Source organism: Schistocerca gregaria, chromosome 7 (genome assembly GCF_023897955.1).
Source record: "Schistocerca gregaria isolate iqSchGreg1 chromosome 7, iqSchGreg1.2, whole genome shotgun sequence".
Lineage (NCBI taxonomy): Eukaryota > Metazoa > Arthropoda > Insecta > Orthoptera > Acrididae > Schistocerca > Schistocerca gregaria.
The window spans coordinates 547205635-547223425 of record NC_064926.1 but is presented as its reverse complement, the minus strand read 5'-3'; the positions used below and the strand labels follow the sequence as shown (position 1 = coordinate 547223425).

At 42.4% G+C, this 17791-nt stretch overlaps 1 protein-coding gene across 2 annotated transcripts in view; it reads right to left on the bottom strand.

Moving 5' to 3' along the window:
• Window positions 1-1396: 1396 nt before the first annotated feature.
• LOC126281360 (chromatin assembly factor 1 subunit A-like) overlaps window positions 1397-17791 on the bottom strand; it is a 90099-nt gene continuing 73704 nt past the window's right edge. For both annotated transcript variants that reach the window (XM_049980272.1, XM_049980270.1), the window contains exons 11-12: window positions 10899-11060; window positions 1397-2667 (exon numbers count right to left, since the gene is read on the bottom strand). In XM_049980272.1, the coding sequence (XP_049836229.1) occupies window positions 1820-2667; window positions 10899-11060 (1010 nt within the window). In that variant the 3' untranslated portion in view covers window positions 1397-1819. The remainder of the gene's footprint in view (window positions 2668-10898; window positions 11061-17791) is intronic.

Sequence of the window (17791 nt, the reverse complement as noted above, 5' to 3'; positions counted from 1 at the left end):
AACCACTGAAAGAAACACGAGAGGTTAACAGCTGATAATTGTGTACCATGCTTATGTTCCAGGTTACAAATGCTGTGTGTGACGACCATCTGCATCCATAACAGCCTACAACTACACTAGACACTGCTCTACTGCCCGAAACATCTCAGGTGGGATGTTGGCTACCTCCTTCGCTATGCTTATCTTCAACCTCAAACTTATATTAAGTGTCCCATTAATGAACTCTATCCCTCAGGTAACCCCACAACCAGAAATCAAAACTGGTGATCTCGGTGGTTTTGAAGAATTGGCCGAGGATTCGGTTTTCTCCAAATGTGTTTTCCAGATCCAAACTGACTGATTGCGACTGTAATGCAACTGATGCTTGTGTTTCAACCCTATGATGCGATCCAGTATCAGAACCTAACGGCAAGCCATGACACTATTAACAAAGCAAATCCTTCAGCACACCGCCTGAACATCGTTCCTATAAAGGTGAGTACCCAAAGGGTTAACAGTTTTTGCCTACACCGGCTGAAGTAGTGAAAATTTAATTACAACCATATTGTATAAAACAACTACATAGATTATGTTTCGAAGAGTTGTTTCTTTTTTATTCATGTATACCTTGACTCATTCTACATCACAGACAGTTTTCCAATTTCATGGCGTCAACTGAACCTCATCAATTAACTGATGCATATCACATTTATCCTCCTACTACCTATGATTCTGGGCCATCGATACATTAATGTGGTATACACATAAGAAAAGCTTGACAAACATCTTCATCAAGCACTCCAGGCAATGATTTCTACTTGATGAAGTTGACTACATCACTGATTCAAGTCTTGCTCACAGAAATGGAATCATCTAGCTGACGTGACAGTTGAAGATATATGTTGTATCAATCTCAATACTAAAACCCAGAAATTCCAAATTTAAATTTCATTATCTGTAGTCAGGGACCATAAAAAAGTTCTAACCTCCACATATGATGAAAAAGAAAAGAAAAATATCCTCCATAATCGAAATGTTATGTTTATGTTCAAGAATCACTTGATGGATCAAGAAACCAGAGGAGAGAAAAGTGCAAAATGTTATTGTCAGTTACTTTATTGACATGTCAGAATGCTAGATAGATCTAATGCATTCTTTCTGCCATAACCACAAAGACAGAGACAGCAAGAAAATATTTCAAATACACATATTGTTGCTGAAGATTTTGTTTAAATAAACATTTCCACAATTGGGAAGATAGGATAAAGAGGTAAGTGGTGGTTATGGTGGCCGTGATGGTGGTGGTGGCGGCAGCCGCAGCAGGTTGGAGGTTGTGCAGATAGGGTGGTTTCTGGTAGCGACAGTAAACATGCGCAGAGGAAAACTGGTATGAAATATGTAACAGATGGAAAAAATATTTAAATTTTTGGCAAATAATGTGATTTCTATTATCTTTCATATGTACAGTTTATAATTATTTTAAGTCACATAAGGAATCCATTTTATGTGCCATTTTGTTTTTCATACGCAACTGAATTTGTGACAGTAGCTGCTGTTACTACATAACAAGGATAGCAGTCCAAACAGAGATATTCATTTCTGAACAAATATTTATTTTTTATGAAAATATCTAAAATGTATATCATCTCAATTGTTAACAGCGATAAAATAGCAGTCATTTGTCAGCCTTAAGACAAGTAACTTGCACTGCAAGTCAATCACAATATAAACTATGCACATGAAGAGAGAATGAACTCTTATCCCTCAAAAAGCTGCATTAGAAAAACATAAGTAATCAATTGATAAAAACTAAATTAAAACATTTGATGTTAGAGAGGTGTCAATCATCTAAATCAATACAAACAATCTCTTTACAGTGTTCTGTACTATTCTCTGTCTTTGTACTAACTTTTTCTTCTTCCGCACCTGATATGCTTGCAGTGCAGTTGACATCAGAATTTTTTCCGTTAACCTGACTCTGTGTTTGCTCAGAAACTGTTTTAGTCTCAACTTTACACTTATCAGAAATATTGCACGTGTCTATTTCATTACTAACTGTTTTTTTGGGAATGATATGTCTTGCCTGTGGCAACTTTTGCCCTCTGGCTGCAGATACAAGAATAGGAACTCTTTTTTTCTGTACAGGTTGTGACTCTGATGGCTTGATGAGAAATGTCTTTATTCCGAAACTAGGTCTTGCTTCAGGCTGTGGCTGCTCATCTTGCTTCAGTTGTTTCTGGCACTCCTCACGAGATAGTTTCTTAGTGAACTTTGTAATTGACATGGAAACCTTCGGTTCCGTCACTACAGCTACTGGAGACGTCACGGGAGAAACCTCTACAGGCTCACGACGCCGCGGTTTCAGGTTGTACTCCCACTGCTTGTTGCCCGCCATTAAATCAGGAAGGCCGTGGGCTGCTCGTGTCTCTGGAGGGACGTACCAGCAGTTACGGCCAAACAGAGGGCCTTCGTCTGTGCAGGTAGTCCACGAAGCCAGCTCCCTGATCTTCTTCGAGGTACTGTTTTTCGATATTGGGAGTGCTGTCTCAGTTTCCTTTTTTTCAGATGCTTTCTGCTCAGAGCTGCTTGTTTCGCTCCCTACCTTTTTGTAATAGGCAATAAACTCCTTGACAAGGAAAATTATTCCATTGGTGTTTCCATGGATGAGCTTGATGAGAGCTGGTACAGCTGAAAAATAAAAGGTTATTCAATTGGGACTACAGATAATGTTTTAGCACCATTTTTGGAAATAAACTACTGATTAATGAGTCTTACTGGGCAAATATTGCAATGCAGCACAAGGAAAGAATGATAGATAGATAGATAGATAGATAGATAGAGAGAGAGAGAGAGAGAGAGAGAGAGAGAATATCTGTAAAACTCATTGTTCATATGTGACATTACACTCCAAGATCAGGAACCATGATTTATGACAGACACATTAACAGTCTTTAAAAGGCTGAAATAATGAAATGATCAAACATGGATAGCATTTGTTATTACGTTTCTTCTTAGAGATGCAGAACAAGCAAAGAAACACAATGGACTGGAGAACACAGAAAAAAATAAGAAAAGAACAAGTGACAAAATCTGCAACAGTCAGCTCTGAGATATTAATTTTTAAAACACACAAGTTTTTATCAACAGCCTTTGTAAGAAAAGAAAGAAAGAAACACACACACACACACACACACACACACACACACACACACACACACACAAAAAACCACCAACTCCGGCAGCTTGGACCAGAATTCTGGTGGCCATGTGTGCATGAGGTGTGCTTGCTTGTGTGAATGAATGGTGTATGCCTCTCTTCCTTTTTCTGATGAAAGCTGTGGCCGAAAGCTTATGTGTAAATGTCTTTTAATCACGCCAGTCTGCAACTTAATGTGTCAGCTTTACAGATTATTTTTCTTAGCACATAGCTCTGTACCCAATTATTTAACAATGCAAAGACAAATACTCTACTTGCTGCCAAATATCCTGGTCAGGCACCATTTTTCGAGAAACTGCTCAGTGATACACAAAAACTATTTCGCACTGTGTGGAAGAATTACTGTTTAATGCAAACATCTCATCATCCAAATGATTTGCTGTGTGTCTCAAAATTGTAACTGAATGAGAGAGTCATTATAGCACAAAACATACAGCTTTGCACATTTTCAGTCCTCTATATAACTGTACTGAGTTGCAAGTAAAATAAGATTTAAGTGACTGGTAAATTGCATTTATCTCTTTCCAACTCTTGGCATCTTTAATCAAAATCAGAACTCCTCCCAAAATATACTGAACAGGCCAATTAATACAATTTTCTTTCTATACATATGTGCATAATGTGAGCTGCTACTTGTTCAGTTTCATTTCTCATGCTAGTTTCCTTATACATAAAATCTATAAATTAGAAAATGTGGCTTTCCACCAACACAGAATTATATACAAAGCAAAGGTAATATATATAACACAGTTCACAATCGGATGGATATGAATACTTGTTTTTGAAGGAGTAAAGAACCTTCAACATTACCGATATAAAGGCCGAACAGTTGTAGTTTCTGCACAGGTTTCAGGGTTTTTTAAGTAGCAAAACATAACAACTGTATTAGCTATAGTTTTTGTACATACTTGATAAAATGTTAACACTTCTTGAGATATACAAATCTGGTGTACACTGGCCACGCTTCAGTGACTTCTATTTAAAAACTGATAAATGGCACTTGTCTTTATTTTAAATATTATTTTGTGAATTTGGCAGACAGAGATTTAAAAACGGGAGTCACATGGACCTTGTCAGTTTAGTGGGTTTGCCACAAGCAGCAGTAACTATGTCATCATGTGACTTAATCATGCAAGTCGGTCAAGCTGGGGAACTACAGAGGTGCCCACTGAGCAGGTGAAAGCCAATTCTCTTCAGGCAGCCAGATCATTGTCAGCTACACTAAGCCATCACCTCATCGTCACAGCCAGTGCCTCTGGGTCGAGTATGACATTGCTCCAATCCACTGCAAACTGCCTCTATCAGCAGTGATAAACTGAGGTGACACAAAGTAACATTTCCTCTGGTTATCTGTGCGACTATGGCTTAAGACATGTTCAACACTAATGAAACTAGCTCACATTATCGTCAAGTGTTGTAGTGTAACAAGACATTTTGTTAGGAAATGCCATGGTACACTTTTAGGCTTTTCGAAAAACTGAAGATATTCATTTTATGTTATAGGCTGAAGCAGCAAGTAAAAATTTGTACCAAGGCTGGGAATAAAACTCACCTCTCCCTCTTACTAGGCAAGTGTGTGTGTGTGTGTGTGTGTGTGTGTGTGTGTGTGTGTGTGTGTGTGTGTGTGAACAAGGACTTCCTCTTACAGAAAGGCCCACAAAATATGCCATAGAGACAACATAGGTTCTGAACTGAAGATTAAATGTCCTTCACCATATTGCTATAATGGATAAAAAGTAATATGTTGTAGACAGCCCATGAATTGTTCACTAAAACGGCAACAGACAGCAAACATACATTAGAACGTAAGTGCTTAAAAAAAAAGGGCATTTGGTCAGGAAATGGCAAACTGTCAAAGATTGATGACAATGAGCAAAAAGTGGTGAGGGATCAGAGCTTAACAAATGGCAATGGCTAAGACAGTGCCCAGTACATAAACCAGCTACAATGATCTCTCAGTGAGAGGGTTGAAAGATCGACCAAGCCGCTGGGAGAGGTTTAATTCCCTAGAGCTTGTTTCCATGAAGGATATAGCGGTGGTGATGCCAAAGTGACACCACCTGCTGACAGATGACAACACAGAGATCATCAGAGGGAATGGAAGGACTAGCAAGCCAAGACAAGAGGACTCGTTTCCAGTCAGACCGATGTGACCAGGAACCCAGACAAACATCACATTGGCTCTCTCAAGAGAAAGCAAGTAGAAACTTTCTTGGACCTGTTACACTAAGGGATGGTGTGTGTGCACAGCGCACACTGAGGCTCTGAAGGGCACTGAGCGAATCGGAGCAGATGACACAATTGAAAATCCTTTTTCGCTAGATGTACTGCATGGCCTGATACAGTGCGAAGAGCTCTCCTGTAAATTCTGAGCAGTGTTCCAGAAGCAGATACCAAAAATCGTCGGTGCCAATGGTGAAGGCACACCTGATGCCGTGATCAGTCCAAGAGCCACCAGCGTACACAAAGCTACTATCAATAAGTTACACGTGAAGTTGGAGAAACTTACAGTGATGGATCGAAGCAGGAACAGTTTTCCTAGGAAGCGAATGAAGTTTAGGGTGAACATGGGCCACTGCAACAAGCCAAGGTGAAGGGTTCACACCCATTGGGAAACTGGCAGGTTGTGTGAATTGAAGCAGAGCAATAGCTGAAAACAGACTCCAGGAAGTAACAGAGGAGGGGGACGCAGCCCATACTGGTGGCCAAAGGAGTCGTCGAAGAAGGAGGCATAGGATGGGCGGTTGGGCATGGCAGACAAATGGCATGCGTATCTGCTGAGTAGAACATCAGCCCAGTATGACAGCAGTAGTTTTTAGCTTCTACATCGAGATTTTCAACTGGGCTAGTGTAACAGGTGGTTGTGGCCATACAGATTCCGTGGTGGTGGACTGTATTTAGACGGCATGAGATGGGCGGACATGCAGATGCATAAACAAAACACCTATAGACTAGTTTCAAATGGATAAGGGATTGGTAAAAATGGTAGTCTGATGCGCTCCCCAGGAAGTACCACGTAAGACATGTTCGACACTGAGGAACTGGGTACAGTGGGCAGCCAGGTAAGACATGTGGGAGGAGCAAAAAAGTTTCCTATCAAGCACGAGTCCGAGGAATTTCGTAGTTTCAATGAATGGAAGAGCAACAGATGCAAGATGTAAAGATGGGGTACGAAACCCATTATGATGTCGGAAATACATAAACAATATTGTCAGTGAAAAAGCGAAAGCCTGTTGATGATCCACAAGTAAAGATAATCAAGACATCACTGAAGACACTGCTGGAGGAGACAAGTCCGTGGAGAACTGCAATAGATGGGAAAACCACTGACAAAAAGGGAGTAAGCGATGCCCAGTGGGAGACAGGACATAATATGGTCAACTGCTACAGCAAAGAGGACAGTGCTCAGGACGGGGACCTGAGACAACTCTTTTTGCACTGAGGCAAACAGTTTTCCTGGCTAAAGGCATCTGACATGGCATAAACCACACACACCTTGAAAACATGATCTTTTAAAAATTCCTGAAAGAACAGGGCAGGCGGCCTCGGAATTCCCACATGTAGAAAGTACAGAGGATACCAGTCCTCCAGCAGATGTCGTAGGTTTTCTCAAAATCCAAAAACACGGCCACGGTCCGGTATTTCTCCAGAAAACCATTGATGACATTGATTGACAAAGTGACAAGACGGTCAACTGCAGAATGGTGTGCCCGAAATCCATACTGTGCAGTGGTTAGTGAATTGTGAGACTGGAGCAACTGTACCAGCTGTGCATGAATCATATCTTCAAATCACTTTGAAAATACAGCTGGTAAAAGAAATGGGGTGATAGCAAGAAGGAAGGTGTCTGTCTTTACCGGGCCTAGGTAAGGGTATAACACTGCATTTGGGAAATGTGCTATGCCCAGATACAATTGTATGTAATGTAATCAATCTGGGAGATGTATTATTTTCAACTGAAGTTATCGATACCGAATTTAGTGGGCGAACTGGTGAATGTTTTTCTCTTATATTTTTGTCGGAATTTTTATAAATTATAATCTACTTATTTTTTATGTTAATTTACTATTTTGTTTAAAAATTGCAAAATATTGATTGATATTGGTGGATATGACAAACAATATCAAAGAGACTTATTACAAGCGGAAGTTTGGGTGTCGTGTTGAATATCTTTGAAGCTAGAGTCTTTCTTTGTCACTTGTAGAGTCAGCTGTGGTCGGTTGAGACACAGTCTTTGAACAAAGTTGTACTTCCCTGTGAAATAAATCTTAAGTCAATGATGAACTTATGAGTTTTTTGTATTAGTTTTTATATCGAGTAGCAGCAAGCAAGCACATCCAGAAAGAAAAATGGTATTAGAAACACCCAAATTGAGACAGACACGGTGAACAGCAGAACTTCTGCATCCAACAAACGGCACTATTGGAATCATACTCGTATTAGACAACTGAAGCCACCTGAAGGAATTTAACTATTATATATATACAAAAAAGTGACTACTTTATTTGAACTATACCAGGTTTTATTACAAAATAACAATAGTGGAACGACAGTTTCAGTAAGAAGGAGAAAGTGCTTGCCCATAAGAGAAAGGTTCTGCAATATCTGAATCGGAATATCGTCAAGCCCTGGGGCAGAGGATAGGGATGAACTGAGAGCACGATCTAGTTCCATCATAGTAAAGGTGGCACTGTAGCATTCACAATTCTGAGAGAATTTCCGATGGAGGAAGGCTTGGTGATAGTGGGTAGAGCTTTAAACTTCTGAAAAAGAGCAGCACAAGATGTTGGAGATAGCAATGGAGTCCACGATGACATCTGCTACAGTCAGGCCACAAATTAGGGAATGGAACTTGGTTCTAGAGATCCAAAGGAGGTCGGCCGACATGATGGAAGAGGGAGTGGAACTGTTAACGGAACTAGTAAATAAAATCCAGCTAGCTTTTTTTGCTATCCAGAAGAATGTGATGACAGTGTGCACGCAACTGTTTATAATGAATACAGTTTGTCATAATAGTTTGAAAGTTAAAAACACAGAGAGCATCTCTACGAGTGCGAACCACAACATGGCATGCCTCAGTCCACTGAGGTACCACAATCTGGTGTGGGAAAGATGAAGTGCAAGGTACAGAAAGTTCTGCTGTCGTAAGGATAACATTAGTGAGGTACTCTACATGGTCATCACAACTGTGTGAATGTTGTTGGTCAAAGGCTGTCAGGGAGGAATAAATCCTCCAATCAGCTTTAGAAAGCTGCTAGTTGGGTTTACATGTAGATGGCATCAGAGTCAGCAAACGTATAGCACATGGGAAATTGTCACTCAAATACAGGTCAGAGAGAATGGACCACTCTAGACGATTGGCATGGTGGGCAGTGCAGAAGGAGAGGTCCAGACGGGAACAGGTGGGCGTGGAGTCTGAAAGGAACACGAGTGTTCTAGTGTTAAGGTACATGAGGTTGAATTGATTGGGGTTGCGATGTGGCAACCTATGTGTATCATGCACTGGGAGAGCAAAGTACACATCAATTACCACTTTGCATTTTTGAATAATTAATTAGGACAGTAATGACTAGTAGCAGCAATGATGTGAACAAATTTACGATTCATTGTGCTGTGCTAACAGAAGTGGCTAAGTACTGCATTGCGGTAAGTTCAAGTATTTTTGTGGCCAGAGTTTCAAGTGGGATTTTACTCAGGGAGTCGGTGGCGTGAAGCCAGCAGTGCTATAGCCCAAAGATCGAATTTTACAACCTGCAACACCCCAGGAGGTGCTGGCCCTTTGAGGCAGTCTCCAGTGGTAGGGTTCTGATGTGGCCCGGTGGCATGTGGCATTTCTGGCAGAACACTGCAAGGCAAGCAGAATGTCTCCCTAAAGTGGATAACTCAGGGAGATGCTGCTTCCGCCTCGACTGTGTCACCCTTGGCTCATAAAAATGTCGCACACGACATTGTCAGCACGGAATATACCTCCGTGATATCCCACTCTATATTTTTTGAGTGTGGGAAAGAGGAGAGGACTGTGTCCATTTAGATGCTGGCGCCAAGGAAGTGCCTGGAAAGCTGTTTGGTCAGGCAGAGACTCCCACAGGCAACTGCAATTGGCCAGATCAATGTGACGTAAGCAGTGTTTTCCGTGCACTCACAGTTGAGCAGGAGTAGCGCTCACTGGTGAAGAATTTGTTAAAATGTTGCGATTGGACAGCCACAGCAGCAGAGTGGCAAGGCACCCAATTGAAGAGACGTGCCTCTCCCAACACTCCTGTCGTCTTTTTATAAGCTGGCGAATGCGGGCACAGAGCCATTGAAAAACTATTAAGTACTCCAGGGAAGGACGCTGCTTATGTCGCTGTAGAGCCTGCCTCACTCTTTAATGGTCTCCGCAATTTCCAGCGACCACCAAGGGACCTGTCTTTCGCCCTAAGGAAAAAGGGATCGCAATTTCTGCTGCAGAAACAATCATCCCGGTGCTACATTCAACCATCACATTGATGTTACTGTGAGGGGGAGATTCAACAGCGACAACAGAGGTAAAAGCTTCCCAGGCTGCCTTGTTTGAAGCCCATCTGGGTAGGCATCGGCGGGCATAACATTGGGGCAGTGACAGGACGATGGTGAAGTGGTCACTACCACACAAGTAGTCGTAGGCTCTCCAGTGGACAGATGGGAGAAGTCCTGGGCTGCAAAGTGATAAATCAATGGCAGAGTAACTACCATGAGCCACACTGAAATGTGTGGGGGCCCCAGTATTTACGAGGCAGAGGTCGAATTAAGATCGCGAAGTTCTGACATATCTACCTCGGCTAAGTAAGCACAGTAGGGGGCAGTGCTCCCGAGGTAGGTGGTGCAGGAGGAACAGGGAGGGAATTGGCCCCCACCATCAAGGGGGCAGGTTTCGTCTTATGGCTCCGAGAGCTGACAGGACTAGGCGGAACAGAAGGTGCTGGAACCGTTGTCGTAGGTAGATGTCATACACACAGGATGTAACCTCTCATATTTCTCTTAGCCTCAGTGTAGGTAAGTCAGTCAAGGGTCTTGTTTTCCATTATTTTCCTTTCTTTCTGCAGAAACCTGCAATCCAGCAAGTAAGAGGAATGGCGCTATCTACAGTTCACACAGATGGGAGGTAGGAAACATGGAGTATTGGGATGTGAAGGCTGTCCACAATCTTGTCATGTGACACTGGAAGTACAGCAGAAAGTGATATGCCCAAACTTCCAGCACTTAAAGCAACTGGCAATAATGACTGTGTGGATGATGTGGCGTATTCTACACCTTATTTTAGATTTATGTGACGATGCTGTGCTGATTATATTTATATATTTTGATGATGCCATTATGGCCTTATCACTTTAGGACATGGTGTAAAAAAGATCTGAGGATGGTCATTACGGACTGAAACCGGTCATCGTCTAAAGAACTGATATTGTGATCAAAGACTGTAATAAAAAATATTTGAGAGTATTGGATCACTGTTTGTACATGCGACTATGTCACAGTTGGTGAATATAGTCAACAGTTGTTAAAAATTTAGATCTAATTTATTTGTTGCCACTCTAGCTTTGTATTTTAATTTCTCCTTCTTTTCTTACATAATGTCTGAACTCTTCCCTTCACATAAGAATTCAGTATCTAGTGTTGTTGTATGTGGCATACGGAAGCACTATGAGCAACTTACTGGTTAACTGTTTCATAGAGGTATTACCTGACTCAGGGAAACGCCTCTTCTTGGGACGTCGTGCAACTGGATCAGATTCACCATTTGATGCACCAGTCTTAGGACTATCTTCTGGCTTGGATGTGATTATGGGTCCATCTCTGTACACTGCACGCCTTGAGCTCAGGAGTTTCAGCAGCTGAGAACCCACTGGAAACAAAATATATAAACAATAAGAACAATACAAAATGATTGCTGTTTCTCAAAGTCCACAGTAGATGAAGAAGACATTAATATTCTTTGATTAATTTTTCTGCTTTTTCATCTGAAGTTATTAACTGACAGGGGCCAAAACCTATTTTCTTGCAAAGAACATGAACAAAAATAAAATTCAACATAGCAAATGAAAGTGCTGGGAAAATGGGGAGCTGTACTAGCAATAGTGGTTTATTCAATAGTACTCTTCAAAGTTAAACATATTTTTGTCACTAAGAGGCTCTCAGCTTCTTAGGCCTTCCTCCAGTGACAACTGAATATCAGAAAGACAGATAAAAAGACATGTGACATACACAGACATTACTTATATGAAAGATACAGAAATGATTACATGTTTATGTCACAAAGAAACAGCTAAATTTAACTAAAAATTAAAAATGAAGTTTTTTAATGTGAATATTGTTACATTTAACAACAGATGAAAAATAAAGTTGAATTCACAACTGCACTTTAATATTTAATAACTAAAACCTAATTGAACAGAGGGGAAGAGAAACTGAGTTCATTCCTTTCTTCCAGAAGTGCTACTTCTGAGAGGTTCGCAGGATAGCTTCTATGATGTTTGGAAGGTAGAAGACAAAGCACTGGCAGACTGAAGCTGCGGGGACAGGTTGCGAGTTGTGCTTGGGTAGCTCAGTCAGCAGCGCAATTGCACGTGAAAGGCAAAGGTCCCAAGTTTGAGTCTCACTCCAGCACACAATTTTAATCTGCCAGGAAGTTTCGTATTGGTGTACACACTGCCGCAAAGTGAAAATTTCATTCTGGTATTACTGAAATTGTGTATCGTATGTTTATCGATTTCCAATAGAGTTACCTTTCTGATTTTCTTAACAGAGTGTAAAACTTCAAAACCTATATAGTAAAGGGGTTTTTCTGTTAAAAGATGTTTGGCAAAGGCTGAGCCTGCTTTTCTTAATCTCCAGCTTCTTTCAGGTTCAGCAGACACATAGATGTCCCAGGAGAAATGATCATTATCCAGGGATATGACAGAAACAATCATTCGAGGCAAAAAAGTCGAGTTAACACGGGCCTGACAATGCATACCTTAAGGGCTGTGTGTTTTAGAGCCTATGTTTATTAGACTTTTTTTCTTCAAATGATCATTCCTGTCATATGTCTGCATACTGGCTATTCCTTCTGGGAAACAACATGTACTTTTCCACAGTGCTTGCATGTGATTTTATACATACCACTCTTTACCGGAGATTACAATTCATCTTTACTGTCATCACAGAGGCTCGCAGTGCTTGCCTGTGGATTCCCCCGACTCCATCAACCATAACTTCTCCCTTTAACTGCCGTATCAATCTTTTCTAATTGACACATATGCAGCAACGAGCAAATCGAAAATCTGATAAATCCTTACACACTTCATCCCACAGAGTGAAGAGAATTACTTTGCTGAAAAACAAAGTTGCCCTCAGTGTTTCGTTTGTGACATAAAATTATAGATGGTAACAGTCAAAGTATAGCAACATTTTCAAATGTTTTGGCCATCAGTTTGAATTATGAAGAAAGGAAACCCAAACTTCTCTACAGAGGACCTGTAAGTATTCATTTATCCAGGTGCGGCATTTTTTTGAATCATTACCATTACTGATAACGCCTTATGTGGTTTTACCACCTCCTTGCGAAGTACTAACAGAAAGAAAACTATGCGATGCACGATGGTGCTGCAATGAAACTCTGTTATTGTAACTCTCATAATGTACTTTTGGTGATACAGGATTTGTGAAATAATACTTTATGGCTGACAACAATTTTATGTTCAGTGGAAATTTCTCTTTTCGAACTACTTCCTCTTTCAATGCTGTACTGAACAAATGGCAAATAACATTGAAGCATAGTTGAAAGACAGACAGGTATAGAGATTTGGATTTTTTGTGTTTGGCTTTGGATGAATCCATTGACACAATTGATGTTGCTCAAATTCTAGTGATTATCAGAGTTTTTGGTGCAGAGTTCAACGTAATGGATAACTCCTCAATCTGATCTCAATGCTTAACTACTGTCAACAGCATATCTTCTGGCTTACAAAACACAATTGACAAGCATGAACTTTGTTGGGATAAACATCTGTTGATTGTAACAGGTGGAGTTCTTGCAATGATTAGTAACAAATCTGGTGGCTTAGTTTTGGTAAGAATTAAGTTTAAAGAAATTGGTATCGAGCAGAAATTACCAGCAATACACTTTGTAAATGGATAGATACAAAAATCTACTCTCCAAGCAGTGGCAGGGGAACACACATGCAAAAGAATTTTAACTTTTACAAGCTTTTGGAGCCAGTGGCTCCTTCTTCTGGTAGAAAAGTTGAAGGGGAAAGAAGAGGGGTGAAGGGAAAGAACTGGATAGGTTTAGGGAAAGGGATAAAGTTCAGAAAGTCACAAAGAGGCCCGGGTCAGGGGAGACTTACCAGATGGGATGAGAAGGAAAGACTGTTTGTTGAGGACTGCACCGGATGAGATTTGAAAACCTGAGAGTTTAAAAGATATAAGACAGGGTAATATGCAAGACAGAGATTACTACTGAAACATCATGCACAAGTTAATACGAGTGAAAATCTAAGTGTATTGTATGTAACACAGGAGGAATGGGGATGCCGAAAAATAAACAAGTCAGAAAATAAAAGGTGTAGAAAATTAAAATGGAGTGAAGAAAGGAGTAGTTACTGTGAAGAAATTAATGTAAATTAAGGCTAGGTGGGTGGTGGGAACCAAGGACATGGTTTAGTGCTAGTTCCCACCCGCGGAGTTCTGAGAAAGTGATGTCTGGGGGAAGAATCCAGATGGCACATGTGGTGAAACAGGCACCAAGATCATGACTTTCATGTTGTACAGCATGCTCTGCAACACAATATTGTGCATTGCCTGTGTACACCCTCTGCCTATGCCAATTCATCCCGACTGATAACTGGGTGGTAACCATGCCGATGTAAAAGGCCGAACAGTGTTTACGTAACAGCTGGTATTTGATGTGTCATTTGGCAAGTGGGGCTCTCCCTTCAATAGTCTATGTTTTGCCAGTTACAGGGCAGGAATAGCTGGACGTAGGAGGGTGTGTAGGACAAGTTTTGCAGCGGGGATGGTCACAGGGGTAGGAGCCAAAGGGTGGGGAGATGGGTGCAGAAGGAGCATATGGTCTGAGAAGGATATTGCAGAGATTGCGAAGGCGACGAAAACATATTCTAGGACAAAATCAGAGACAGAATAGATCTCAGTTCAGGGCATGATTTTAGGGAGTTGTGGCCTTGTCGAAGTGGCAATTGATACATTCAAGACCAAGATCATACAGGGTAACATGTTGTGTGCACTGAAGTTGATTTTTGGAGGGATTAGCAGTACCAGGACTGGATGTGATGGCCTGGGAAATCTGCTTTTGAACTAGGCAGTTGCGATAATTATGTCCAGTGAAGGCTGAAGTGAGAATGGTGGGGTATTGCTGTAAAGAGTCTGCTTCGTAACAAATACGTTTGCCTCGAATGCAAAGGCTGTATGGGAGCGAACGTTTAGCACGGAAAGGATAGCAACTGGTGGTGGTAGTTGGGATGTTTAAGGGGGACTAAACAGCTAGGGTCATCAGTCCCCCATTCCAAAAACAGGTGAGACGAAAATTTACGGGGCAGGTAAAACCCCAAGGGGGGAGGAGACGCCCCTCCCCCCAGTCACTGAAAGAACACCAATGTGGCAGCGAACGCTAGAGACAAGAAGAGTACAGACGAACACCGGACAGAAAGAAACGGAGGAAAAGAAGAGGGCCGGAGACTGGTTGACTGACCATGAGAACAAAACAAGGGAGAGAGTCAACCATCCGAATACACACTAAAATCTGCAACCAATGAGAGACTTGAGGACAAGAGACACAGAAAGGGAAAGGGGCAGGACTCCCCTAAATGGAACCATAAAAAGGACTACCACGGATAAAATTTAAAACGTCGTCAGCCATGGAGGCATCGTCGCTTAAAACCAAAGGCAACATGCCTGGGAGATTAAAAGACTGCTGGAGGGTGCGCAGTCGGGGACACTCCAACAAAATGTGGGCCACTGTCAACCGGGACCCGCACTGACACAGGGGGGGGGGGGGGATCCTCCTGACGCAAAAGATGTCCGTGCGTCAGGTAGGTATGGCCGATGCGGAGCCGACACAGGATGACAGAGTGCCTGCGAGAAGGCCGCAGGGAGGACCGCCCCACATCGGTCGTATCCTTAACAGCCCGCAGTGTATTTGGCGAAGTCAGGCTACGCCACTCGTAATGCCACATCCCAAGCACCTTACGGCGCAATGCCAGCTGCAGATCACGAGCCGGGAGGCCGATCTCCAAAGTGGGGGCTTCGATCGCCCCTTTGGCCAGCCTGTCGACACGTTCGTTCCCCGGGGTGCCAACGTGACCTGGCGTCCAAACAAAGACCACCGAACGACCAGAGCGGGTAATGGCAAAAACAGACTCCTGAATAAAGAATACCAGAGGAGAAGAGGTATAGCAGCGGTCGATAGCCTGGAAGCTGCTCAGGGAGTCACTGCAGATGACGATGGACGTACCTGAGCAGGAACTCATATGCTCAAGAGCGCGCAATATGGCCACCAGCTCTGCAGTAAAAATACTGCAGCCAGCCGGCAAGAAGTGCTGTTCAACATGGGCAGCGTGAGCAAAAGCGTAGGCAGTACGACCATCCACCAGGGAACCATCAGTGTAGACAGGCTCACAGCCTGAAAATGAGGCGAGGAACGCAAGAAAACGGCGACGGAGGGCCACATGCAGAACCGAGTCTTTGGGTTCCCGTGCCAAGTCCAAGACGGACGGCCGGGGCATACACGAGGGAGGCGTGGGTGCACAGACCCGGAAGGGTGGCAGAAGAGGGAATGACCCCAGTTCCGACAGCAGGGACTGGACGCGGACAGCAATGGTAAGCCCAGCAAAATGTAAGTACTATTGTTTGTTAGTAGATTTGATGTAGACGGAAGTTTGTAGCTGGACTTTGGTGAGGATGAGATCAACATCAAGGAAAGCGGCATGGGATTCAGTATAGGACCATGTGAAATTTAATTGGGAGAAGGTATTTAGAGATTCCAGGAATTTTAACAGGTCAGTCTCACCACGAGTCCATAAAGCAAAGATATCATCAATGGATCTAACTCAAACCAGGGGCAGAAGGCTTATGGATCCCAGTAAAGCCCCCTCCAAGCGACCCATGGAAAGGTCGGCATAGGATGGAGCCACCCTGATTCCCGTGGCCGTACCTCTGATCTGTTTGTATGCCTGCCCCTTGAAGCTGAAGTTAATTATGGTGAGCAAGAAGGGTGTAATAGGTTTGTAATCAGATGGGTGTTGACTGAGAAAATGTTCAACAGCAGACAGACCACATACATAGGGGATGTTGGAATAGAGGGAGATGGCATCAGTGGTGACAAGCAAGATGTTAGGTGTGAGTGGAACGAGCATGTATTTCAGACGATCTAGGGAACTGTGAGAAAATAAAATGCCTACAGCCATCCTTATGATTTTATTTATTTTGTTGCAACGAGTTTTGGCACTTCAATGCGCCATCTTCAAGTTGTAGCTGATGTGAAAGGGGTTGACACAATCCCTATATATATCGCATCAGTGGCCAGCATCACTGGTTATGCATACTACTTGAAAACTTAGGTGTTAGCACTCTAACCATTAACTGCCAATGACTGGAAAAACGGCCAAAGATACATACAGGGTGAGCTCCCTTGGTAGCTCAGAGAATGCCGAAGAGGTATTCCAGTTCCCGCCAGGTGTTTTGTAACATGTTTTCTGTCACAGTACCCACAGCAGCTTGCAACCTAGCCTTCAGTTCATCAATGTCAGCAACTGGTGTTGCGGAGACTCTGTCCTTGATATAGCCCCAGACAAAAAAGGCAAGGGATGTAAAGTCTGGAGAGCGGGGTGGCCAGGGTGTTAGACCGTTCCTTCCAATCCACCGATCCGGAAATGTTTCATCCAGAAAATCATGCAATATCAAAACCCAATGGGCGGGGGTCTCCATCTTGCTGGAAAATTATCTATGGTTGATATTCTTCCAACTGTGGGGCAATGAACTGCTGCAAAATGGTCCAAAAACCTTGTTATGAACGAGGCCGCACCAAATATTTCACTTTTTCAGTCTCGCTGCAACTGTAAAGTAGCATGTGGAGACTCTGAACCCCATATATGGACATTATGCCTATTTACCATTCCACTGACATGAAAGGTGGATTAATTGGTAAAGTGTATGCGATTTAAGTTAATCATTACTGCCATCAATCCTGAAGAGAATCTTAGTTGCAAATTCAGCATGGGTCAGCAAATCATTCAGTTGCAAGGCCTGCACGATTTGCACTTTGTAAGCATGCAACTAAGCCTTTCAGGAAGAATCTTCACCACACTTGATTGCGCTATTTGAAGTTCATGTGATGCTTGACGAGTTGATTTAGATGGACTCCGTTGAAACAATTGCCAAACACGATCAACAGTTTTATCACTCGCACGAGAACTGCCACTTTGAGGACGATCTTCAATGCTGCCTATTTTGTTAGACTTTGCATACCATCGCTTTATTAATTTAACATCAGGAGGGCTGTATCCATAAGGAGCCCGAAATTTATGCAGAACACTGATGGACGATTTTGTTTCGTGAAACCAAAGCATACAACGCACTTTC